This window comes from Balaenoptera acutorostrata, chromosome X, assembly GCF_949987535.1.
Source record: "Balaenoptera acutorostrata chromosome X, mBalAcu1.1, whole genome shotgun sequence".
Classification (NCBI taxonomy): domain Eukaryota; kingdom Metazoa; phylum Chordata; class Mammalia; order Artiodactyla; family Balaenopteridae; genus Balaenoptera; species Balaenoptera acutorostrata.
This window is the reverse complement of record NC_080085.1, coordinates 88,609,989-88,637,964: the sequence shown is the minus strand read 5'-3', so window position 1 is coordinate 88,637,964 and position 27,976 is coordinate 88,609,989. Positions and strand designations below refer to the sequence as shown.

General features: G+C 37.8%; 1 protein-coding gene across 5 annotated transcripts in view; it reads left to right on the top strand.

The window, feature by feature from the left end:
- The window catches only part of SYTL4 (synaptotagmin like 4), a 79,586-nt gene that overhangs the window by 29,050 nt on the left and 22,560 nt on the right, over nt 1-27,976 (top strand). For all 5 annotated transcript variants that reach the window (XM_057538445.1, XM_057538446.1, XM_007181450.3 and 2 more), the window contains 4 exons: nt 10,389-10,571; nt 10,823-11,038; nt 11,181-11,290; nt 11,523-11,625. In XM_057538445.1, coding sequence (XP_057394428.1) covers nt 10,462-10,571; nt 10,823-11,038; nt 11,181-11,290; nt 11,523-11,625 — 539 coding nt within the window. In that variant the 5' untranslated portion in view covers nt 10,389-10,461. The remainder of the gene's footprint in view (nt 1-10,388; nt 10,572-10,822; nt 11,039-11,180; nt 11,291-11,522; nt 11,626-27,976) is intronic.

Genomic DNA, 27,976 nt, shown 5'->3' with positions numbered 1-27,976 from the left:
TCAAATCTTGGCCAACATTTGTTACACTTTTAATTTTAGCCGTTCTGATAAGAGCATAGTGGTATTTCATTGTGATTTTAGTTTGCATCTCCCTAATGATTAATGATGTTGAACATTTTTTCAGGTGCTTATTTGCTGTTTATATATCTTCTTTGATGATACATTTGCTTAAATTTTTGGTTCATTTAAAAAATTTAGGTTTTTTTTAAATTATAGAGTTTTGAGAGTTCTTTATATGTTCTGGATACAAGTCTTTGTCAGATGTACTATTTGCAAATATTTTCTTCCAGTCTATATAGTTTGTCTTTTTATTTTCTTATTAACATCTTTCAAAGCACAGAGTTTTTAGTTTTAATAAAGTCTATTTTAGCAAGTTCTGGATCATGTTTTAGGTGTCATATCTAAGAAATCTTTACATTTTTTTGCATATGGATATCCAGTTTTCCCAGCACCATTTGTTGAAAAGACTATCAGTTCTCCACTGAATTCCCTTGCATCTTTATAAAAATCAAATGACTATAAACATAAGAATTTATTTCTGGACCCTATTCTCTTCCAGTGTCTATCTGTATGCCACTACCACACTCCCTTGATTACTGTAGATTTATAATGTCTTGAAAACAGATTGTGTAAGTCTTCTAACTTGATTCTGCATATGTTTTGAACCTCACAATATATTGTTTTTTAATTTTTTGCTTTAAGGAGTCAATTATATTTTTAAAGGAAATTTAAATAATATTTTACCCACATATTTACTATAGCATGTGTTCTTCATTACTTTTTATAGACCCATATTTCTATTATTTCTATCTGGTATTATTTTTCTTCTGCCTGAAGGACTTCCTTTAACATTTTTTATAGTTGCAGGTCTGCTCATGATTAATTCTTTCAATTTTTGCATGTTTGAAAAAGTCTTTATTTCACCTCTGTTTTTGAATGACACTGGGTTTAGAATTCTAGGTTGACAGGTATTTTTCTTTCAGTATTTTAGAGATGTTCCACTGTCTTCTCATTTGCATTGTTTCCAATGGTAAATTTGCTTTCATCATTTTCTTTGTTCTTCTGTATCTAATGTGTTGTTTCCCTCCCGCCCCCCACCTGCTGGCTGCTTTTAAGATTTTCTCATTATCTCTGGTTTTAAAAAATTTGACTGCTGTGCCATGTGCTGCAGTTTTCTTTCTATTTCTTGTGCGTGAAGTTCATTGAGCTTCTTGGATCTGTGAATTCATAGTGTTCATCAAATTTAGAAAAAAATTTGGGCCAGTGTTTTCTCAAATATTTTTTCAGTGCCCCCATTTCCTTTGGTGACTCCAATGACATGCATATTAGGCTGCTTAAAGTTGTTCCATAGCTCATTAATGCTCTGTTCTTTTTCTTCAGTGTTTTTTTCTTTCTGTTTCATTTGGATAGCTTCTATTGCTGTCTTCAAGTTCAATAACGTTTTCTACTGCAATGTGTAATCTGCTGTTAATCCAATTCTGTGTATTTTTCATCTCAGACATTGTTTTTTTAATCTCTAGGTTTGATTTGGGTCTTTTTTTAACACCTTTCATGTCTTTATTGAACTTTTTGAAATATGGAATACAGTTATAATAACTGTTTTAATGACTTTGCTAATTCTAACATTTGTGTTAGTTCTTGGTCAGTTTTTGATTAATTTTTCTTCTCATCGTGCATGTATTTTCTTGCTTTTTTGCATGCCTGTTTATTTTTTATTGGGTACTAGATGTTGTAAATTTTACCTTGTTGGGTGCTGCATATTTTTATATTACTAGAAATATGCTCGAGCTCTGTTCTGGGATGCACTTGAATTACTTGAAACAGATTGATCCTTTCAGGTTCTTCTGTTTAGATTTGTTAGGACCAAAGCAGTGCACAGTCTAGGGCTTATTATTTCCCATTATGTAGGCAAGACCCTTCTGAGTACTCTGCCCAGTGCCCTGTGAATCATGAGGTTTTCCAGTTTGACTGGTGGAACAGGCACTACTCCTGGTCATGTGTGAGTGACAGGCACTGTTCTTTTGAATCCTTTCAGCTGGGGTTCTTTCTCTGGCCTAGGGTAATTTCCTCACAGGCATGCCATGTGCTGATCAGTCCTTTGCTGAATACTTGAGGGAGACCCTCTGCAGGTCTCTGAAGACCTCACTCTGTGTGGTTCTCTCAGGTACTCTGTCCTATGAACCCTAGCCAGACTCTTAGCTCTGTCACCTCCACTCAGGGAGTTCACCACGCTCTGCCTGTATTCGTCCTCCCTGCACCATGGCCTGGAAACTCTCTCAAGACAGTGAGCCTGGAAAATCAGAGGGCTCACCCTATTTGTTTCCTATTTCCCAGGGATCACAGTCCTCCATTGCCTGATATTCAGTGTCTTGAAAATCACCATTGTTTTATGTGTTTTATCCATTTTGGGGGGTGGGGGGGTCCAGGCAGGGTAAAAATCCATTCTTGGCCAGAAATAGAAGGCCACTGACATTTTATAATCCCAAATTTTCATGACCAATTATAATTTGTAGCCCAATTTCAATTCTAATTTTTCAAAAGTGTATATACCATCATGTTTCTTGACATAAGTAGATCAGTTCTAAATATCTGTTCAAATGTATACAGAATCTGACATGCAGTGATGCAGATCTTTTCATATCACTAATCAGTTTCTGTGTAAAACATACTATCATTTGCTTAATAATAGCAGTTTGATTCAGGGTTTCTTGGTTAAACTAATATCCTTTGAAAGACACTGGTTTACTTTTTCATTTTCAGTGAGGTATAAATTTTACCAAAATTGTCCATTGCCCTTGGTCCAAACAGCAAAATGCTTTTGTCATATCACTTAAGTGGGACATTACTGATAATGGAAGAGAATTTATGTGCAAAACCAGCACATAATTATTACTTGTGGGTTTAGAGGAATAATTTAATACCAATTCAGCCTTTTTGCCCTTGAGCACGGGTCAATTTTTCTGGAATTCACTGTCATCTCTAAAGTTACCAGCATAGTTTCTCACTTAAAAAAAATGCCTGAAACTTTAAATGGTGTCTAGATGCACCATTTTTACCTCACACTTCATCTGTATTCTTTAATAGAAAATAAACGTCACTTTGTAAGACCCAGTCACATCTTAAAACACAAATGCACATATAAAAACTGACAAAAATAAAAATAGCTAAAACTTAGAGTGTACTCTCTGTGTTTACATTACTTTAAACACTACATATTTAAAAAACTCATTGAATCTTTATAGCAAGCCCAAGATGGTAGGTATAGTTATTATCTTCCTTTTACAAATGAGGAAATTGAAGCACTGAGAGGTTTAGTCACTTGCCCAAGGTCACTCAGCTAGTAATTGATGAAGCTGAGATTCAAATTCAGGCAGTCTGAGTCCAGAGGCCATGCTTTTAACCATGACACCAGACTGTCTCAGGAAAATAAAAACACTTTGCTCTCAGCTCTAGTACCACTCTTCAGTTTCTGTGAGTTTAAGTTTAAACATATAAATACAAATAGATTTCTGGGTGAAGACATTCAGTAAGCATTTATTGAACTCATATTGTGTATCAGACACTATGCCAAGTAAGCTCTTGGGGGTATGAAGTCCATATACAGTGCCTCCCTTCAAGAAGGCCACATCTGGTGGAAGTTTCTAGTTTGAGCATAAGTATTACCATCTTCACATTTATATGCGCATTGCATGTTTGGGAGAGGGAAGGGTACCAGTGTGCCCAGCAAATTAAACATGGAAAAATATGTTTTATTTGCTGCCCGGTGCAGGGACATTATTTGATGTTTTTCTAATTCACACCAGTTTCCATTTTGGGGACACCACAATGATTTTAAAGTCAAGTACTGTTCTTACAAGGACTACTATATCTTTGATAATCTTTTTTATATTTTAGGCCCTTGCCCAAGGTCATATAACTAATAAATATGGCTGCTCTGTTGAACTGGTCTTCAGAATTTAAGATAATTTGAGAGAGCTCCCCTCACCCCTTCTTGAAAACTAGCTGTTAGTGTTGGTGTTAATGTTCATTTATTAATTATTATTATCTCTTAATCTACAAGATTAGGGTATAAAATGGATATATCCATTTGGATAAATAATTCTACATATGTGCATGTGTTCTACAATTATATCAAGATTATTGTGTTGTTCAAGTTGTCTGTATATATACTAAGTTTTTATCTGCTTGTGCTATCAGTAGTTGACAGAGGTATATTAACCTCCCATTCTGATGGTAGATTTTTCAGTTCCCTCTTGCCTTTGTAAGTATTTGCATTAAAATATTATCCTGAGCAATAAATATATGTAATTTTCTAACTCAACAAACCATCTTTTCTAAAATATCTTCTAGTGGCCATGAGGCCCCACAAGGATGCTATATTAAGACATTTCATTCGAGTCTTGACACCCCACGACTAACATGGAACAAATTGTCCATCAGAGCTTGGGTTCGGACTTTCATGTTATCTGAGCTGTGGTCTTCTCAGTAGATAATCCTTACCCTTTTGACTATATACCTCTGACTGAATTTCAGTGAAGGGCCTTAACAAGTTTTCTTGGGCTTTGGTTTTGCCATTAAATCCTAGTGCTGTATCTGTCAATTGGGAGAATATGAAAAGTGACAGGTTTTCTAACCACAAATCTGTCTGGTTTTCTTATTTGTGCCCCTATTATTTTTCTGAGTTACATTTTTCAAAACGTGCTGTGCTATTTACCATAAAAATATATCACTTAACTCATTGCATATAAAAGCAGTGTTTCTATCCCATGTTTTCCTTTTTGAATTTCTAGAAAACATTCTACCGTATGATATGGGCATGGTGGTGGTGGTGGTGAGGCAGGCAGCAGGTTTCTTCTTTAAGATGTTAATGATAGATTTAGTACAATTATGAAGTTATTATTTCTTCTTTGGCATATGAGTTATTAAGAAGTATCTTTAAATTTCCAAAAGTATCAGGATTAAAAATTATCTTTTGTTATTGATTTCATATTTAATTTCCTTGAGGTCAGAGACCATGGTCTGTATGAGAATGGCTTCTTTGAAATTTACTGAGACTTGCATTATAACCTAGTACATGGTCATTTGGTGGTGGAGGGTTGGTAAATGTTCCATATGTGCTTGAAAAGAATATGATTTCCAATTGGATATAGAATTCTACATATGGCCATTAAATCAAGCTTATTTTGTTCAACTTGTCTATATATTTAGTAATTTTTTATCTGCTTGTACTATTAATAATTGAAAGAAGTATGTTAATCTCCCCTCCCTTTTTTTAAACAAATTCTAGACTATTTTATTTGTTGACTACAATTATCGGTATAGTGCTAGATAATTTACATAGATTACATCATTTTTTTTCCTTTTTTAATTGAAGTATAATGTACAATATTATGTAAGTTACAGGTGTACACTATAATGATTCACAATTATTAAAGGTTACATTTATAGTTATTGTAAAATATTAGCTATATTCCCTGTGTTGTATCCTTGTAGCTTATTTTATATAATCTCCCATTTTGATGGTCCATTTTTCAATTTCTCTCTCTAGTTGTACATAATCTTCCTTTATATATTTGGAGGTGTTTTATTAGTGCCTATTAATAAAACATACTAGGGTTTTTTACTCTATGTAGTGGTCTTATCTTTTATAATGCTTTTATTATTTTGAAGTTTTATTTTTTAGATATTAATATAACTACCTCAACTTTATTTAGGTTTACATTTATCTGGTATATTTTTTCCATCTTTTTTACTTTCAGTCCTTCCTGATCTTTATGTTTTAGATGTGTCCCTCGTGAAATGGCACATAGCTGGATTTTTAAATTTTATATAGTCTGTTAACCTCTGTATTTTAAAGGATGAATTTTACTCACATATTTTTTTGTTTGTTGATATATTGGAGCTTGTTTTTACCATCTTATGTTTTGCTTTCTATTTGTTTCAGTTTTTCTATGCTTTTTCTCCTTGCCTTTAAAATTTTTTTCTTATTCTGTTTTATTTTCCCCACTACTGACTCTGCAAGATTGCATCTCAAGTGAGCTGGCTAGTAACAGGGTTAACATTGGAAATAGCAACCTATGGTCTAAGGTGGGGTTGGGGGTGGGATGTGGCTTTTCTAAAAGGAGTCACATTGGCAAGTGATGGGGGAGAGGAGGCAGGGAGCTGATGGAGGTCATGGCTGATGGATTCTAAAAACGTTTTTTTTTTTTACAAGGGTGAAACAAGGATGTCTGATGGGAACTAGGGGAAAGGGAAGTGGGAGTGTGAGATGAATGAGGGCTTAAAATAGAACCTGAAAGGACTAGGTAAGGGCACTGAACTAAAGGCACGTAAAAAGACTTATGGGTGACAGTGAGGGTCCAGCTGAGATTGTAGACCAGGAATTATGTAGGACCTGGGTATAGGAGCAGACAAGGCAGACTATAGCATTGGTACAGGTTTGGAATTTTGATGGACAGTTGCTGCAGAGAGATGAAGGTGCATGGATATGGAAGATACTGTTGGGAGTGGTTCAAATGTTGAGCCATCTGGAGTCCAGGATGGGTAGCGAAGGAAGATAGATCAACAGAAGGCAAGTAGACCAAGAGAAAATGGAGGATGGGCTCAAGAGACTGTGGTCTTGATGAGGTTGAAGAACAGGTGTAGTGGGAGTAAGCTGTAATTGAAAAGTAGGGATTCTTAAATTTTTTTTTTTTTTATTTCTTTCGTGTGAGGGCTTTCTCTAGTTGCGGCAAGTGGGGGCCACTCTTCATCGCGGTGCGGGGGCCGCTCTTCATCGCGGTGCGCGGGCCTTTCACTATCGCGGCCCCTCCCGTTGCGGGGCACAGGCTCCAGACGCGCAGGCTCAGTAGTTGTGGCTCACGGGCCCAGTTGCTCCGTGGCATGTGGGATCTTCCCAGACCAGGGCTCGAACCCGTGTCCCCTGCATTGGCAGGCAGATTCTCAACCACTGCACCACCAGGGAAGCCCCAGGGATTCTTGAATTTAAGATTTCAGAGGGGTCAATTCTGGTTGGTCAAGTCCATGAGTGAAAAATAAAGGGAAGATGTACAGTATTAGCAGTTCCATTTTGTTATGGTGCTGTCTTTGTTTCCTCAATGATGCTGTTACTTCCTTGGCTTTTACTATTACTTGGTCTCATTATTGTGCCAATGTGCTTGTCTCATCACAGAACTCTGCTGCCTCTCCACAAACATCAATTTTCGAATAAATCTGGTTTTGCTCTCATTTCCAGTACGCCTGTGCCATTCTTGGTCTTTAATTGCCAGGCAATTGGTGATACCTATTTTATCTAGGAGCCGCTGATTTTTTGCCAGTTCTTCAGCCATAATCACACATATGGGAATTCATTTCCACAATGCTTTTGATTGCTCTGTTCAATATTTTATAATCGCTTTGGCCGTGATCCTGCCTGGACAGAGCCAGTAGAGCTATATGTTAATATAGTTAATATATGTAAAGTACTTGTTGCCTGGCATGTAATAAATTCTCAATAAATGGAACTGTTGGGGTGATGATGACAGTGATGATGATCAACAGTAGTGGTGGCATATGCAACACAATGTGCCAAATACAGTGTTAGGTGCTGGGCCAGATATATAGAAGAATAGTGAAAAAGTCCTTGCTTTCATGGAGAGTATATATTCTCCTTGGGGATAAGAATTAAGAATATTTCCTCAAGACTACCTAAGAAAGGGCCTATGAAAGAGGCTTAGCATCTTATAGTTCAATAAAGACCAAGAAATAGTGAAGTCAAGAAAATATTGAGATTTCTGGAACCCGTGTCGCTTTGCTGTGTTGTTTATACTCTCTATTGTGTTGTTGGTAATTAGTTAAAAAAAGTGAAAAGCACTTGTTGTGTAGTTTCAAGGGAGAGCAGAGAAGGTAAGTATGATCCTCATTTCCTTTCTCATGCTCTGTCCATCCTGGGCTGTTTGACTCTCATGACAACCAAATCTATATTTTCAGATGCAGTCTCTCTTCCTGAGGTACAGCTTTATGCCTCCAATTACTTCCAGAACCTAATTATCGGGATATCCAGTATGCAGCACAAACTCAATATGACTGAAATGAAACTTCTTGCCTTATTTCCACACCTGTTTCTTCTCTTACAGCCCTTATCACTGTCAGGACTGTTACTAGTCAGTTGTTTAACCTTGACATACACAGTAGGCATCTTTGCCTTCACCTTCTTCATCCTCTCCACTCAATCAGTCACTCCATTCTATCAGTTCTACTTCTCAAACCTATTCTGTGTTCTTTTGTCTTCCTGTTCTGGTTTAGGCCTGCCCTGCAGCAGATTCAGCGAGTACGTGTACTCCAAACGTGTGTTCCAAACATTGTGATGGGACCTTTAACACACATTATTTAATTTTCTTGACAAATTTGAGAGGTAGGTCATTTCGTAGATGAGAAACCAGAGGATGACAGAAATACAATGACTTTGCCTAGTTGGTTAGAAGCATAGTTAAGTAAACCTAGGTTGTCTTTCTGTCTGGCTTATTATAATAATCCCTCTGTCTCCTTGGAATTGTTTTCTTTTTTGAAATTTAAAAGTAAGACACGTTTGGGCTTCCCTGGTGGTGCAGTGGTTGGGAATCTGCCTGCCAATGCAGGGGACATGGGTTCGAGCCCTGGTCTGGGAAGATCCCACATGCCGCAGAGCAACTAAGCCCGTGAGGCACAACTACTGAGCCTGCGCATCTGGAGCCTGTGCTCCGCAATGGGAGAGGCCGTGACAGTGAGAGGATTCCCACGCACCGCGATGAAGAGTGGCCCCCGCTCGCCGCAACTGGAGAAAGCCCTCGCACAGAAACGGAGACCCAACACAGCCAAAAATAAATAAATAAATAAATAAATAAATTTAAAAAAAAAGTAAGACACGTTTGTAAAAAAAAATCAGAACTATGTAAAGTAAAAAGTAAAAGTTGCCCCCTTGCAGTTCTGCTTCCCAAGAGAAACCAATAATAATGGGTTTTGTTCTTGATCATTTTCTTTGCATATACAAATGTATAGATAAATACTTTACCAAAGAGATCATTCAAGTGCAGTTCTGAAATGACTTTTTTTCCCCACTCAGGAACATATTTTCATACAGATCTACCACATTTTTTAAATGGATACATAGTATGCCATCATATGGAAGTATTGTTTAATGATTTCTCTGTTAAAGAACTTGTTTTTGCTCTTACAAATAATATTGCAGTAACTTTCTTGTATGTATACCTTGCATACACATTTATGTGAATATTTCTATTAGGTACGTTCTTAGATGTGGTATTGCTTGCCTAAGGAGTATGCATATTTTACAATGTGTTACTAACTGTACTTCAATTTGTCTTTTGAATCAGTCTTCCATACTATAGCTGGAGCGATCTTTGTAAAACAAATTTGAGTATGTGATTTCCCAATATCAAAAACAAAGCAACAACAAAGATGCTTGATGGATTTCTATTGTCTATGTCATCAGTTTTAAAATTCTTAATTTTTAAGAGTATTCAGGAGCTACATAATCTGGTTCCAACCTGTATTTCCTACCATTCTCCCCAACCAACAAACATATACTCTGTTCTATAAGGTAAAATCCACCTGCTCTGTAAAACCTTCCACATGTATAGTTCTCTCTCTTCCCTCCCTAGGCAAGATAGAACTAGTTACTCCCTTCTCTAAGTTCCCATAACAATTTATTATCCCTTTAATAGCACTTAGTACACTGTACTGTGTGTGTCTGTCTCCCCCTACTACTCTGTGACCTTAAAGACAAGAACTGTGCCTTACTCATCTCTGTATCCCCAGCACTTTGCCCAATACCTGTGATTGTGTTCTCAACAAATGTGCATGAAATAGGTGAAGGTATTCTTGAGGTAGTGTTAGCAATAAGGACTTTGGGAGTAGGTGACAGCAGTTTTGAAGTGTAGCAGAAAGCTGACTGCATCCTGGGAACATGGATGCCGGTCAGGAAAGGGGAAATGGGTTTCAACTGGCAGAGATCCCTGTGTGGTTTTCTCCACTACAGAGACCAGCTGTCTGATTATTTGGCTTAATAGACTTGTTACTTGAGAACATTAAAAAAATTGAAAATGGGATGATTGAGGATACACTTTGTTGGAGGGGGAATTTGACTCAGCTGTTCTGTGCTCTTTCCAGACTTATGTTGAAAGACCCAACCCTTTGCCAGAGTCGTGAATAAGTTTTTCTTCTTGAAAAATCAAAGCCTCTTCATTTTCAGGGTAGGATTCACCTGGGAGTAGGAATGGTAAATTGGTCACATACTTCTATGTTATCTCTAGCCTGGCTCAAGGTGGAGGTAGCCCACCGAAAGGCTCTAGGGCTGTGGGCCTCTTCTGGAGTAAATTACCTGTGCGAAATTATTTCTTATCTTATTTCAGGCAACTCTGGGGTAGCTCTCCTGGCCTGGTAGCTTTGAAGAAAGAAGAGTAGAAGGAAAAACTAGAATAAGTCATGTCGGAGATACTTGACCTCTCTTTTCTGTCTGAGGTGGAAAGGGATTTGATCCTCAGTGTTCTACAACGAGATGAGGAGCTCCGAAAAGCAGATGAGAAAAGGATTAGGTAAGAGTCCCAGAAAAATCAAGGGCTCCCAGGCCTTTAACCAATGATACCTGGACTTTTCCTTATACTTCTCATCTGACTTTCAGAGGAACTTGTGTATGAGGTTTACAACTCCTTAGTGAGTCAGGTTGGGCTCTGAGGTTGTTGCTTTCACAGAACCAAATAGTCTTACTGTCTCTACCCCTCAACCCCTCTCCATCCAGCCTATGCAGATTTCAAATCACTTGTGTTTCTCTTTTGGGTCTTGGCAGGCGACTGAAGAATGAGTTACTGGAGATAAAAAGGAAAGGGGCCAAAAGGGGCAGCCAACACTATAGTGATCGGACCTGTGCCCGGTGCCAGGAGAGCCTGGGCCGTTTGACTCCCAAGACCAACACTTGTCGGGGTTGTAATCACCTGGTGTGTCGGGACTGCCGCATCCAGGAAAGCAATGGTACTTGGAGATGCAAGGTGTGCGCCAAGGAAATGTGAGTGTTAACTTATGGCTGAGTAGAGAGAAGAAATGGGGCCCCAGTTGTGGTTAGAATTTCTCCCCTCATCCTTTGTTGGTTGAATGTCAAGGGCCATTTTTTTTTAATCCGTATGTCATTTTCTTTTATTCCTTTGCAGAGAGCTGAAGAAGGCAACTGGAGACTGGTTTTATGACCAGAAAGTGAATCGCTTTGCTTACCGCACCGGCAGTGAGATAATCAGGATGTCCCTGCGCCGCAAACCTGCAGGTACCGGACCTGTCGGGAAATGGTTCCTTGAGGTGCTTGACCCTCTGCTGTGGGTGATAGACCCTCTGCTGTGGAATCTTAGTGTATTCTTATTGGTGGTGTCTTCACTCCATGAGCTCAGCCTGTTTGTAGGGAACATGAAGATTGTGTTGCCATCCTTTCTGCAAGCGTGCTGTGTTTCCCTTCCCCCCCTCATCACCACCCCTCTGCCATGCTTTTGTTTGTCTTGAAGTGAATAAAAGAGAGACAGTGGGACAGTCCTTCCTTCATCAGTCACAGATGGGCAATATCTGGCCAGGAAGAAAGATCATTCAGGAGCAACAGAAGGAACCCAGGTAAGAACCAAGCAATCATTTAAAGAACTGCTACACATTCCTTTAATTCTTTTATTTTTTTACTTCTATTTGTAAAATAATAGATGCTCATTGTAGGAAAATTTGGAAAGTACAGAAAAGAATAAAGAAGGAAGAAAAAAAAGCTTCCTAATCCTGCAACCCACATATAAACATTAACATTTTGGTATATTTACTTTGTGCTTTATAAGAACAATTTGAAGACAAATACAGATAACACATACTCATTATTAAACATTTAACCAGTATAGGAAACAATAAAGAAATCAACAAATCACACAAATTCTTACTACCCCAGTATTCATATTATGTGAAAATTATTTCAGATATCTTTTGTGCATATATGTAAATAGAGGGATGGGTGGATGGATAGACTGAAAAACCTTTATAATATTGGGTCATAATATATTAAATTAAAAGCTTTGTTTAATTTTACTTGAATTTGACAGAATAAAACACTGAAATAAAATACAGGAATTGCTAATCTTCAGATGAATGTTTCTTTACCATAAAATATATTAGTCATTAATATCCATTTAAGCTTAAGAAAAAATATTATGAAAACCATTGAGCAGTTAGTCATTTTTTTGTAGTGTCTTTTTGGTAACAGCCTTATCAAGCTATAATTCATACACCATATCATTCACCTATTAATAGTGTACAATGCAATGGTTTTTAGTATATACACAGAATGGTGCAACCATCACCTCAATTGATTTTAGAACTTTTTGTCACCTTAAAAAGAAACCCTGTACCCTTTAGCTATCAGTGACTCCCCAACCTCCATATCTTTCCCATCCCTAAACAGTCACTGATCTACTTTTAATTTCTATATATTTGCCTATTTTGGACATTTTATTTAATTAGAATCGTACAGTATGTGGTCCTTTGTGACTGTCTTGTCTCACTTAACATAATGTTTTCAAGGTTCATCCATGTTGAAGCATGTATCAGTACTTCATTTCTTTTTATTGCCAAATAATATTCCATTATATGTATATACCCCCATTTGTTTATCCATTCATCTGTTGATGGACATTTGGATTGTTTCCACTTTTTGGACTAATGCTATTATGAACATTTGTATTGAGTTTTTGTGGGGACATATGTTTTCATTTCTCTTAGAAAGATACCTAAGAGTGGAGTTGCTAGGTCAAATGATCATTTAGTCATTTGTAAATCTACCTTTTTCAATATTAAACATTATCAGTGGACTCTACTATGAAGAAGGAGGAGGAGATTAGCTTCCTTACACTTCCTCCTAACACTTTCCCCTACTCCCACTTTTTATTAATCAAATTATTTTTACTTTGTCAGGGCTTACAACATTTACATTCTGTTATGCAATCATAAACCATCTGCTTGTTTTATCTGTTTGTTTAGTTTTAGTTCATATTTAAAAGATTCTTATGCTTACAACCAGGCTTTGGCCCATGGTTCATCTATATTTCTGAATCCTTTACTTTGACTTATTTCTTGATTGTCAGGATTTTATCATTGAGAAGTTCCTTCAAGAAGAGGTTGTGGGTGCTATATTCATTTCACTCTTTCATGTTAAGAATGTCTGCCTAGTCCCTTTATGAATTTGAATGATGTCTTGGCTGGATATTATATTCTTGGGTTACACTTTCTTTCCCTTAGAATATTGTAGACATTACTCCATTGTCTTCTGTCACTGAATGTAACTGAAGAAGTCTTAGGCCAGCTAGCCTTTTGTTTTTCTCCCTTGTAGGTAACACACACTCTGTGTGTGTGTGTGTGTGTGTGTGGTGTGTGTGCATGCACACATACATGCATGCACACATGTGTGTGTGTCTGAATATGCCTGAAAATTTCCTTGTATTTTTCTTGAAGTTTAGTAACTTAACAAGGATAGATCTCAGTAGTGATCATCCTGTTTCATTTTTCCCTAATACACAGTGTACGCTTGATGAATTCTTTCTTCATTGATGGAAAATTTTTCTGCATTGTATCCTGTGAACTCTTTCTATTTCACTAGTTGAGTTCTCCACTTCAGGGACATTGGATTTCTTCATCTTCCATTTCTGTCCTTTTACTATCAAATGTAAAAGAAAAAGAGAAAGCTGAAAGCAATTAATCATAATAACCCAACCCTTTCTTCTGTGCTATTACTTTGATTTTCAGCCATTTTCTTTCTTCCATTTCCTCCCTTCTTCCCTCCCCCCTTCCTTTTTGCTGTATCTAATTTACTGATTTGAATGAATGATCTTGTTTAGGTTTTAATTTATTCTTTGCTCTCAGTTTTCCTTTTTCTCTAATTTTGTTGTTTCATCATCTTGTATTGAGCTCTTGTGCCTTATCAAATCTATATTCTTATTAAGTTCCTGTGTAAATCTAAAGCATTCACAAAAAAGCTACTTATTTTCCTATGGTTATATTCTTCTCCACAATGGGTTCTTTGTTCATCATGCAAGTTCTTTCTATTTCTCCCCACCCCATGTCATATTTATGTATCTTCTAGACCACTTCTTTTCATTCTACTCATGTTTAACATGGGAGGTTCTGTCTGTATTTTTTGTTTGCTCTGATATAGTGTGTGAATTCTTCTTGACAGGCTTTTCATCTCAACTTGACACAATTTATCTCTTCTCCACACTCAATTATACTTTAGTTTAAGGATAGAAGTTACTTTCTACAAAAGACCTGTACTCCAAAAACTATAAGAGGCTGATGAAAGAAATTAAAGACCACACAAACATACTATGTTCTTCAGCTGGACGAATCAATATTGTTAAAATGACCATACTACCCAAGGCAATCTACAGATTCAATGCAGTCCCTATCAAATTACCAATGGTATTTTTCATAGAACTGGAACAAGAAATTTAAAAATTTGTATGGAAACACAAAAGACCCTGAGTAACCAAAACAATCTTGAGAAAGATGAATGGAGCTGGAGGAATCAAGTGCCCTGACTTCAGACTATACTACACAGCTACAGTAATCAAAATAGTATGGTACCAGCACAAAAACAGACACATAGATCAATGGAACAGGATAGAAAGCCCAGAAATAAACCCACACACTTATGGTCAATTAATCTATGACAAAAGAGGCAAGAATATACAACGGAGAAAAGACAGTCTCTTCAGTCAGTGGTGTGGGGAAAACTGGACAGTTACATGTAAAAGAGTGAAATTAGAGCATTCTCTAACACCATATACAAAAATAAACTCAAAATGGATTAAAGACCTAACTATAAGACCAGATACTATAAAACTCCTAGAGGAAAATGTAGGCAGGACACTCTTTGATATAAATTGCAGCAATATTTTTTTGGACCTGTCTCCTAGAGTAATGGAAACAAAAGCAAAAATAAACAGATGAGACCTAGTTAAACTTGAAAGCTTTTGCACAGCAAAGGAAATCATAAACAAAATGAAAAGACAACCTACAAAATGGGAGAAAATATTTGCAAATGATGTGGCTGACAAGGGATTAATTTCCAAACTAAACAAACAGTTCATACAGCTCAATATCAAAAAACCAAACAACCCAAACAAAAAATGGGCAGAAGACTTTTAATAGACATTTCTCCAAAGAAGACATACAGATGGCCAACAGGCACATGAAAAGATGCTCAACATTGCTAATTACTAGAAAAAAACAAATCAAAATGATAATATGGTACCACCTCACACTGGTCAGAATGGCCATCATCAAAAAGTCTACAAATGATAAATTCTGGAGAGGGTGTGGATCAAAGAGAACCCTCCTACGCTGTTGGTGGGAATGTAAATTGGTGCAGCCACTATGCAAAATAGTATGGAGGTTCCTTAAAAAATTAAAAATGGAGTTGCCATATGATCCAACAATCCCACTCCTGGGCATATATATGGAAAAGACACAAACCCTAATTCGAAAAGATACATGCACCCCAAGGTTCATAGCAGCACTATTCACAGTAGCCAAGACATGGAAGCAATTTAAGTGTCCATCAACAGATGAATGGACAAAGAAGATGTGGTACATATATACAATGGAATACTACTCAGCCATAAAAAAAGAAAGAATGCCATTTGGAGCAACATGGATGGACTTAGAGATTATCATACTAAGTGAAGTAAGTCAGACAGAGAAAGACAAATACCATATGATATCACTTATATGTGGAATCTAGAATATGATACAAATAAACTTATTTGCAAAACAGAAATAGACTCACAGACATGGAAAACAAATTTATGGTTACCAAAGGGGAAAGGGGTAGGGAGGGATAAACTGGGAATTTGGGATTAGCAGATATACACTACTATATACAAAACAGATAAACAACAAGGACCTACTGTATAGCACAGGGAACTATATTCAATATCTTGTAATAACCCATAATGGAAAAAAAATCTGAAAAAGAATATATATATATATGCATATAACTGAATCACTTTGCTGTACACCTGAAACATTGTAAATCAACTATACTTCAATAAAAAGTAAATAAAATAAAATACAATACTTGGGAAAAAAGAAATTGCTTTCTATATACTTCTTTTCTGTAACCCGAGGGGAGGGGCAAAAGACAGCTTGGGGGTCTGGGTTTCAGTCTCCTGAAATTCTCTTAAATGTCTGGGCTCACTCAATCCAGCTCTGGATGCATCCTCTAGCTCATACCAGTGACCCTGAGAGATGACATGCCCCAGCAGGCTTGTCTGCCTCTGTTGGGATCTCTCAGTGATACCTGGGGCTGCAAATCTTGAGGATTTTTGTTTTCCTTGTCTTACCTCAGGACTACCTGCTCACTTAATCTGTACGTCTCCGCATTGGAAGGAGTTTTGCTGAGCTAGATCTTTCTTCTGTCTTCTTAGCCATGACTTTTTCAACTTTATGACTTGAGGCTTTTTTCCTTTCCCCATTTGGCTGCTGCTGGTGAATTTTTGACTTTTTATTTGTGTTTTTTTCCCCTAACTTTCCCTCGGCCAAAGAGAAATGACTTTATCATGTTTTATATGATTGATGAAAAGCAATATAGAAATATATCAAATGAGTCCCCAGTAAGCTCACTTCCTCTGCCCCAGACAGTTCTTGTTACCAGTCATTAATAATTTTGATATATGGACTACCAGACTGTCTAAATGTACAAATATGGGTTGGGTTTTTCAAGTTTTAATTTCTTTTTACAAAAGGATCGTACTGTATACATGTTAAGTGAAAAAAATGAGACAGAATTTAAAAAACTCAAGAATACACATAATATGGAAAATGGGCAAAAGATTTGAACATTTTACCAAAGACAATATACAGATGTCAAATAAACACATGAAAAGATGCTCAACATCATTAGTCATAAGGGAAATGCAAATTAAAATCATTATACGATGCTACTGTGTACCCACTAGAATGGCTAAAATTATAAAAGACTGACTATACCAGTTTTTTTTAATTTAAATTTTTTATTGAAGTATAGTCAATTTACAATCTTGTGCTAATTTCTGCTGTATAGCAAAGTGACTCAGTTATGCACATATATACATTATTTTCAAATATTTTTTTCTGTTATGAATTATCCCAGGAGATTGGATATAGTTCCCTGTGCTATACGGTAGGACCTTGTTATCCATTCTAAAAGTAATAGTTTGCATCCATTAACCCCAAACTCCCTGTCCATCCCTCTCTCTCCTCCTATCCCCCTTGGCAACCACAAGTCTGTTCTCTATGTCTGTGAGTCTATTTCTGTTTTGTAACTAGGTTCATTTGTACCATAGTTTAGATTCCACATATAAGTGATATCATATGATATTTGTCTTTCTCTTTCTGACTTCACTTAGTAAGATAATCTCTAGTTGCATCTATGTTGCTGCCAATGGCATTATTTCATTCTTTTTTATGGCTGAGTAGTATTCCATTGTATGTGTGTACCATATCTTCTTTATCCATTTATCTGTCGATGGACATTTAGGTTGTTTCTATGTCTTGGTTATTGTGAACAGTGCTGCTTTGAACACAGGGTTGCATGTATCTTTTTGAATTATAGTTTTGTCTGGGTATATGCCCAGGAGTGGGATTGCTAGATCATATGGTAACTCTACTTGTAGTTTTCTGAGGAACCTCCATACTGTTTTGCATAGTGGCTGCACCAATTTACATTCCCACCAACAGTGTAGGAGGATTCCCTTTTCCCCACACCCTCTCCAGCATTTGTTACTTGTAGACTTTTTGATGATGGCCAGTGTGAGGTGGTACCTCATTATAGTTTTGATTTGCATTTCTCTAATTAGTGATGTTGAGCATCTTTTCATGTGCCTGTTGGCCATCTGCATGTCTTCTTTGGAGAAATGTCTGTTAAAGTCTTCTGCCTATTTTTCAATTGGGTTGTTTGTTTTTTTGTTGTTGAGTTGTATGAGCTGTTTGTATATTTTGGAGATTAAGCCCTCGTCGGTTGCATCATTTGCAAATATTTTCTCCCATTCTGTAGGTTGTCTTTTCGTTTTGTTTATGGTTTCATTTGCTGTGCAAAAGCTTGTAAGTTTGATTAGGTCCCATTTGTTTGTTTTTATGTCTATTGCCTTGGGAGACTGACCTAAGAAAATATTACTACAGTTTATGTCTGAGAATGTTTTGCTTAGGTTCTCTTCTAGTTTTATGGTGTCCTGTCTTTTTTTTTTTTTTAATGTGATGATCCATTTTATTTATTTATTTATTTATTTATTTATTTATTTATTTATTTATTTATGGATGGCTGTGTTGGGTCTTCGTTTCTGTGCGAGGGCTTTCTCTAGTTACGGCAAGTGGGGGCCACTCTTCATCGCGGTACGCAGGCCTCTCATTATCGCGGCCTCTCTTGTTGCGGAGCACAAGCTCCAGACGCACAGGCTCAGCAATTGTGGCTCACGGGCTTAGTTGCTCCATGGCATGTGGGATCTTCCCAGACCAGGGCTCGAACCCGTGTCCCCTGCATTGGCAGGCAGACTCTCAACCACTGCGCCACCAGGGAAGCCCGGTGTCATGTCTTATATTTAAGTCTTTAAGCCATTTTGAGTTTATTTTTGTGCATGGTGTGAAGGTGTGTTCTAACTTCATTGATTTATATGCAGCTGTCCAACTTTCCCAGCACCACTTGCTAAAGAGACTGTCTTTTTACTATTTTAGATTCTTGCCTCCTTTGTCAAAGATTGACTGTAGGTGTGTAGGTTTATTTCTTGGCTGTCTATTCTTTTTTTTTTTTTTTAAAGATTTATTTATTTGATTGATTGATTGCTATGTTGGGTCTTTGTATCTGCACTAGGGCTTTCTCTAGTTGCGGCAAGCGGGGTCCACTCCCCATCGCGGTGCGCAGGCCTCTCACCATTGCGGCCCCTCCCGCCGCGGAGCATAGTCTCCAGACACGCAGGCTCAGCAGCCGTGGCTCACGGGCCCAGTTGCTCCGCGGCATGCGGGATCCTCCCAGACCAGGGCTCAAACCCGTGTCCCCTGCACCAGCAGGCAGACTCCCAACCACTGCGCCACCAGGGAAGCCCTGGCTGTCTATTCTGTTCCATTGATCCATATGTCTCTTTTTGTACCAGTACCACTCTGTTTTGATTACTGTAGCTTTGTAGTATTTTCTGAAGTCTGCGAGAGTTATGTCACCTGCAGGCAGGTGTTTTTTTTTCCCTCAGAATTACTTTGACAGTTCTGGGTCTTTTATGGTTCCATGTAAATTTTTGGATTATTTGTTCTAGTTCTGTGAAAAATGTCATGGGTAATTTGATAGGGATCACATTAAATCTGTAGATTGCTTTGGGTAGTATTGCCATTTCAACAATATTAAATCTTCCAATCCAAGAGCATGGGGTATCTTTCCATTTCTTTGAATCCTCTTTAATTTCCTTTATTAATGTTTTATAGTTCTCATCATATTAGTCTTTCATCTCCTTGGTCAGGTTTATTTGTAGGTATTTTTTTTGGTGCAATTCTAGAAGGTATTTTTTTTTTACATTCTCTTTCTGATATTTCATTGTCAGTGTAAAGATGCAGTCGATTCTGTGTGTCAATCTTGTATCCTGCTACTTTGCTGAACTCATTTATTAGATCTAATAGTTTTTGTGTGGAGTCCTTAGGGTTTTCTATGTATAGTATCATGTCATCTGCATATAGTGACAATTTTTCCTCTTCCCTTCCAATATGGATACCTTTTATCTCTTTTTCTTGTCTGTGGCTAGGACTTCCAGTACTATGTTGAATAGAGGAGGTGAGAGTGGGCATACTTTTCTTGTTCCAGAGTTGAGCACGAAGGCTTTCAGCTTTTCACCATTGAGTATTACAATGGCTGTGGGTTTGTCATAAATGGCTTTTATTATGTTGAGGTATGTTCCCTCTATACCCATTTTGGTAAGAGTTTTTATCATCAATGGATGTTGAATTTTGGCTTTTTCTGCATCTACTGAGAGGATCATGTGGTTTTTGACTTTTCTTTTGTTTATGTGGTGTATTACATTGATTGTTTTGCATATGTTGAACCATCCTTGTGAACTTGGGATGAATCCCACTGGTTGTGGCATATGAACATTTTTAATGTGTTGTTGGATTCGGTTTGCTAATATTTTGTTGAGAAGTTTTGCATCTATATTCATCAAAGGTATTGGCCTATAATTTTCTTTTTTTCATGGTATCTTTGTCTGGTTTTGGTATCAGGGTGATGCTGGCTTCACAGAATGTCTTTGGGAGTGATCGCTCCTCTTCAATCTTTTGGAAAAGTTTGAGAAGGATCAGTATAAGTTCTTCTTTGTGTGTTTGCTAGAATTCGCCTGTGAAGCGATCTGGTTCTGGCCTTTTGTTTGTAGGGAGTTTTTTTTTTTAACATCTTTATTGGAGTATAATTGCTTTACAATGGTGTGTTAGTTTCTGCTTTATAACAAAGTGAATCAGCTATACATATACATATATCCCCATATCTCCTCTCTCTTGCGTCTCCCTCCCACCCTCCCTATCCCACCCCTCTAGGTGGTCACAAAACACCGAGCTGATCTCCCTGTGCTATGCGGCTGCTTCCCACTAGTTATCGGTTTTACATTTGGTAGTGTATATATGTCCATGCCACTCTATCACTTCGTCCCAGCTTACTCTTCCCCCTCCCCGTGTCCTCAAGTCCATTCTCTACATCTGCGTCTTTATTCCTGTCCTGCCCCTAGGTTCTTCAGAACCATTTTTTTTTAGATTCCATATATATATGTTAGCATACGGTATTTGTTTTTCTCTTTCTGACTTACTTCACTCTGTATGACAGACTCTAGGTCCATCTACCTCACTACAAATAACTCAACTTCATTTGTTTTTATGGCTGAGTAATATTCCATTTTACATATGTGCCACATTTTCTTTATCCATTCATCTGTCGGTGGACACTTTAGGTTGCTTCCATGTCCTGGCTATTGTAAATAGAATTGCAATGAACATTGTGATACATGACTCTTTTTGAATTATTGTTTTCTCGGGGTATATGCCAAGTAGTGGGATTGCTGGGTCATACGGTAGTTTTATTTTTAGTTTTTTAAGGAACCTCCATACTGTTTTCCATAGTGGCTGTATGAATTTACATTCCTACCAGCAGTGCAAGAGAGTTCCCTTTTCTCCACACCCTCTCCAGCATTTATTGTTTGTAGATTGTTTGATGATGGCCATTCTGACTGGTGTGAGGTGATACCTCATTGTAGTTTCGATTTGCATTTCTCTAATGATAAGTGATGTTGAGCATTCTTTCATGTGTATGTTGGCAATCTGTATATCTTCTTTGGAGAAATGTCTATTTAGGTCTTCCACCCATTTTTGGATTGGGTTGTTCGTTTTTTTGTTATTGAGCTGCATGAGCTGCTTGTAAATCTTGGAGATTAATCCTTTGTCAGTTGCTTCATTTGCAAATATTTTCTCCCATTCTGAGGGTTGTCTTTTCGTCTTGTTTATGGTTTCCTTTCCTGTGCAAAAGCTTTTAAGTTTCATTAGGTCCCATTTGTTTATTTTTGTTTTTCTCTAGGAGGTGGGTCAAAAAGGATCTTGCTGTGATTTATGTCATAGAGTGTTCTGCCTATGTTTTCCTCTAAGAGTTTTATAGTGTCTGGCCTTACATTTAGGTCTTTAATCCATTTTGAGTTTATTTTTATGTATGGTGTTAGGGAGTGTTCTAATTTCATTCTTTTACTTGTAGCTGTCCAGTTTTCCCAGCACCACTTATTGAAGAGGCTGTCTTTTCTCCATTGTATATGCTTGCCTCCTTTATCAAAGATAAGGTGACCATATGTGCGTGGGTTTATCTCTGGGCTTTCTATCCTGTTCCATTGATCTATATTTCTGTCTTTGTGCCAGTACCGTACTTTCTTGATTACTGTAGCTTTGTAGTATAGTCTGAAGTCAGGGAGCCTGATTCCTCCAGCTCCGTTTTTCTTTCTCAAGATTGCTTTGGCTATTCGGGGTCTTTTGTGTTTCCATACAAATTGTGAAAACTTTTGTTCTAGTTCTGTGAAAAATGCCAGTGGTAGTTTGATAGGGATTGCACTGAATCTGTAGATTGCTTTGGGTAGTATAGTCATTTTCACAATGTTGTTTCTTCCAGTCCAGGAACATGGTATATCACCCCGTCTGTTTGTGTCATCTTTTATTTCTTTCATCAGTGTCTTAATAGTTTTCTGCATACAGATCTTTTGTCTCCTTAGGTAGGTTTATGCCTAGGCATTTTTTTCTTTTTGTTGCAGTGGTAAATGGGAGTGTTTCCTTATTTTCTCTTTCAGATTATTTATCATTAGTGTATAGGAATGCAAGAGACTTCTGTGCATTAATTTTTTATCCTGCTACTTTACCAAATTCATTGATTAGCTCTAGTAGTTTTCTGGTAGCATCTTTAGGATTCTATGTATACTATCCTGTCATCTGCAAACAGTGACAGCTTTACTTCTTCTTTTCTGATTTGGATTCCTTTTCGTTCTTCTTCTTCTCTGATTCCTGTGGCTAAAACTTCCAAAACTATGTTGAATAATAGTGGTGAGAGTGGACAACCTTGTCTTGTTCCTGATCTTAGAGGAAATGGTTTCAGTTTTTCACCATTGAGAACGATCTTGGCTGTGGGTTTGTCATATATAGCCTTTATTATGTTGAGGTAAGTTCCCTTGATGCCTACTTTCTGGAGGGTTTTTATTATAAGTGGGTGTTGAATTTTGTTGAAAGCTTTTCCTGCATCTATTGAGATGATCATATGGTTTTTCTCCTTCAGTTTGTTAGTGTGGCTTATCACATAGATTGATTTGCGTATATTGAAGAATACTTGCATTCCTGGAATAAACCCCACTTGATCTTGGTGTATGATCCTTTTAACCTTGCTCCTTCATCTGCTGTGTGTTTCTCTGTCTTCTCATTTTGCTTAACTTACTGTGTTTGGGGTCTCCTATTCGCAGGCTGCAGGTTCGTAGTTCCTGTTGCTTTTGGTTTCTGCCCCCAGTGGGTAAGGTTGGTTCATTGGGGTGTGTAGGGTTCCTGGTGGAGGGGAGTGGTGCCTGTGTTCTGGTGGATGAGACTGGATCTTGTCTTTCTGGTGTGCAGGAGCACATCCGGTGGTGTGTTTTGGGGTGTCTTTGACCTTATAGTGATTTTAGGCAGCCTCTCTGCTAATGGGTGGGGTTGTGTTCCTGTCTTGCTAGTTGTTTGGCATAGGCTGTCCAGCACTGTAGCTTGCTGGTCGTTGAGTGGAGCTGTGTCTTAGCGTTGAGGTGGAGATCTCTGGGAAAGCTTTTGCCGTTTGATATTACATGGAGCTGGGAGGTCTCTGGTGGACCAATGCCCTGAACTCGGCTCTCCCGCCTCAGAGGCACAGGCCCGACACCTGGCTGGAGCACCAAGACCCTGTCAGCCACACGGCTCAGAAGAAAAGGGAGAAAAAAAGAAAGAAAGGAAGAAAAAATAATAATAAGATAAAATAAAGTTATTAAAATAAAAAAATATGAAAAACTAAAACGTAGTAAAAAAATAGAAAAGAAAGAAAGAAGAGAGCAACCAAAACAAAAAAGAAATCCACCAATGATAAGAACCACTAAAAACTATACTAAGAAAAAAAAAAAAAGAAATGGACAGAACCCTAGGACAAATGGTAAAAGCAAAGCTATACAGAAAAAATCACACAAAGAAGCATACACATGCACACTCACAAAAAGAGAAAAAGGAAAAAAGAATATTTATCTATATATATAAAAAAGAGGAAGAGAGCAGTCAAATCAATAAACAAATCTACCAGTGATAATATACTCTAAATACTAAACTATGATCAACATAAAACCAGAAACAAATTAGATTCAGAAAGCAAACCCCAAGTCTGCAGTTGCTCCCAAAGTCCACCACCTCAATTTTGGGATGATTCGTTGTCTATTCAGGTATTCCAGAGTTGCAGGGTACATCAGGTTGATTGTGGAGATTTAATCCGCTGTTCCTGAGGCTGCTGGGAGAAATTTCCCCTTCTCTTCTTTGTTTGCACAGCTCCTGGGGTTCAGCTTTGGATTTGGCCCTGCCTCTGCATGTAGGTCACCTGAGGTCGTCTGCTGTTTGCTCAGACAGGACAGGGTTAAAGGAGCAGCTGATTAGGGGGCTCTGGCTCACTCAGGCTGGGGGGAGGGAGGGGTATGGAATGTGGGGCAAGCCTGCGGCAGCAGAGGCCACCATGACATTGCAGCAGCCTGAGGCACGCCGTGTGTTCTCTGTAGGGAGTTTTTTAAAATTACAGATTCTATTTCAGTTCTAGTGATCAGTCTGGTGGGCTTTATGTTTCTAGAAAGTTGTCTGTTTCTTCTAGGTTGTCAAATTTGTTGTCATAAAATTGTTCATATTATTCTCTTATGGGTTTTTTTTTGTATTTCTGCAGTATCAGTTGAGATTTCTCCTTTTTCATTTGTTATTTTATTTGGGTTCTCTCTCTTTTCTTCTTGGTGAGCCTGGCCAGAGGTTTGTCAATTTTGTTTACCCTTTCAAAGAACCTGCTCTTGGTTTTATTTACTTTTTCTATTGTCTTTTAAAATCTCTATTTTGTTTATTTCCTCCCTGATCTTTATTACTTCCTTCCTTCTGCTGACTTCAGGTTTTGTTTGTTCTTTTTTTTCTAATTCCTTTAGGTGGTATGTTAGGTTGTTTATTTGAGATTTTTCTTGTTTTTTTAGGAAGACCTGTATTGCTATGAACTTCCCTCTAAGAACTGCTATTGCTGCATCCCATAGATTTTGTATGGTTGTGTTTTCATTTGTTGTTTTCTCAAAGTATTTTTTAATTTCCATTTTGATTTCCTCGTTGACCCATTGGTTTTTTAGTAGCATGTTGCTTAGTCTCCGTGTAATCATTTTTCTGTCATTTCTTTTCCTGTGGTTTATTTCTAGTTTCATGCCATTGTGGTCAGAGAAGATTCTTGAAATAATTTCTATACTCTTAAATTTGTTGAGGTTAATTTTGTGCCCTAGTATGTGGTCAATCCTAGACAATGTTCCATGTGCAGTTGAAAAGAATGTGTATTCTGTTTTTTTTAGATGTAATATCCTGAAAATATCAATTAAGTCTAACTGTTCTATTGTATCATTTAGGATCTCTCTTGCCTTACTGATTTTTTGTCTAGAAGATCTGCCCATTGATGTGAGTGTGGTGTTAAAGTTTCCTACTGTTACTATATTCCCATCAGTTTCTCCCTTAATGTCGGTTAGTGTTTGTTTTATGTGTTTGGGTTCTCCTATATTAGGTGCATATATGTTGATAAGTGTAAAATTCTCTTGTATTGATCCTTTTACCATTATATAGTGTCCTTCTTTTTCTTTCTTTATGGCCTGTGTTTTAAAGTCTATTTTGTCTGATATGAGTATTGCAACTCCTGCTTTCTTGTCATTTCCATTTACATGAAATAACTTTTTCCATCCCCTCAGTTTCAGTCTGTGTATGTCCTTTGCCCTAAGGTGGGTCTCTTGTAGGCAGCATATTGTAGGCTCTTATTTTTTTGTATCCAGGCTGCCACTCTATGTCTTTTTTTAAATTAATTAATTAATTTATTTTTGGCTGTGTTGGATCTTTGTTTCTGCGTGAGGGCTTTCTCTAGTTGCGGCGAGCGGGGGCCACTCTTCATCGCGGTGCGCAGGCCTCTCACTATCGCGGCCTCTCTTGTTGCGGAGCACAGGCTCCAGACGCGCAGGCTCAGTAGTTGTGGCTCACGGGCCCAGTTGCTCCGCGGCATGTGGGATCTTACCAGACCAGGGCTCGAACCCGTGTCCTCTGCATTGGCAGGCAGATTCTCAACCACTGCACCACCAGGGAAACCCCACTCTATGTCTTTTGATTGGAGCATTCAGTCAATTGACATTTTAGGTAATTACTGATGCATATGTATTTATTGCCATTTTAAACCTTGTTTTCCAGTTGATTCTATGTTTCTTCTTTGTTCCTTTCTTTTTCTTTTTGTGGCTTGGTAATTTCCTTTTATTTTATGCTTGTGGTCTCTTCTTTTTGTTTTTTGTGAATCTGTTGTATATTTTTGATTTGTGGTTGCCCTGTTTTTCAAGTATGTTAACCTCTACCTATATCTGCTTGCTTTTGACTGATAGACATATAGGCTCAAACACATTCTAAAAAAAAATAATCTACATTTTCTTACTCTCCTTCCCTACATTTTATGATTTTGATGTCCTCTTTTACATCTTCATGTTTATCCTTTTGCTGTTCCTTGTGTTTATCATCGCTTTCACAAATAGTTTTTTTTTTCTCTTTTTGATCTGTATACTGGCTAATTTTAGTGATTTACTTTCCAATTGTGATTTCCTCCTTCCTATATCTTCTTGCTTCTTTTCAATTTAGAGAAGACCTTTCAATATTTCTTTTAGGATAGCTTTAGTATTGCTGTATTCTTTTAGTTTTTGCTTGTCTGAGAAATTCTTTATTTCTCCTCCCATTCTAAATGATAATCTTGCTGGGTAGAGCATTCTAGGTTGCAGATTTTTCTCCTTCAAGACTTTGAATATATTTTGCCACTCCCTTCTGTCCTGCAGCATTTCTGTAGAGAAATCAGCTGATAGCCTTATGGGGGTTCTCTTGTAATTAACTCTGTTTTTCTGTTGCTGCCTTTAGAATCCTCTCTTTAACTTTTTCCATTTTATTATAATATGTCTTAGTGTAGGTCTGTTTGGGATCATCTTGTTTGGGACCCTCTGTGCTTCTTGTATCTGGATATCTGTTTCGTTCTTAGGTTTGGGAAGTTTTCAGCCATAATTTCTTCAAATACATTTCCTTTCTTTTTTCTTTTAAATTTATTTATTTATTTATTTTTGGCTGCATTGGGTCTTTGTTGCTGCACACTGGCTTTCTCTAGTTGCAGCGAGCGGGGCTACTCTTCGTTGCGGTGCGTGGGATTCTCACTGTGGTGGCTTCTCTTGTTGCGGAACGTGGGCTCTAGGTGTGTGGGCTTCAGTAGTTGTGGCATGCAGGCTCAGTAGTTGTGGTGCACGGGCTTAGTTGCTCCACGGCATGTGGGATCTTCCAAGACCGGGGCTCGAACCTGTGTCCCCTGCATTGGCAGGTGGATTCTTAACCACCGCGCCACCAGGGAAGTCCCCTTTAAATACATTTTCAATCCCCTTTTCTCTTTCTTCTCCTTCTGGAATCCCCATTATGCATAGATTGGCACGCTTTATATTATCCCATAGGTCTCTTATATTGCTTTCACTTTTTTTCTTTTTCATTTGGCTTTCTGCCTGCTCTTTTGATTGGGTAATTTTCATTATTCTATCTTCCAGATCACTTATTCTTTCTTCTGCATTATTCATTCTGCTGTTCATTGCCTTTAGCTCAGCTTTTGTCTCGGCAAATGAATTTTCTAATTTTTCTTGGTTCCTTCTTATAGTTTCTTGTTCCTTTTTATAGTAATCTGCATTTCTGTCAATAGCCTTTCTTAATTCCTTTAGTATTTTCATTATCTCCTATTTGAAATCCATGTCTATTAAACTGAAGTGGTCTGTTTCATTGTTTGTTCTTTCAGGACAATTTTCTTGGTCTTTTAACTGGGAGTGGTTCCTCTGCTTCTTCATTTTGCTTATATTTCTCTTGCCCTGTGAGTTTAGGAGAAACAGTTATCTACTGTAGTCTTGGAGGGCTATTTATATGCAGGAGTGTTCCTGCGTAGGTCGTTTGGGTTTAATATTTTTTTGGCGTGAGGGCTGTTTTTGGTTTGGTTGCTTGCCATCTCTTTCCTCAGCGTGTGTTGGCAGTGCATGCTCCAGGGGAGACGGCAGGGGTGGGGGGGCAGAGGTTGGTGACTGGTCACAGCACCCTCAGCAGTGGCGGGTCTTGCACACTCCCAGGGAAGTGGGGGCAGTGGCTGGCGCCTGGTCACGGGATCCTT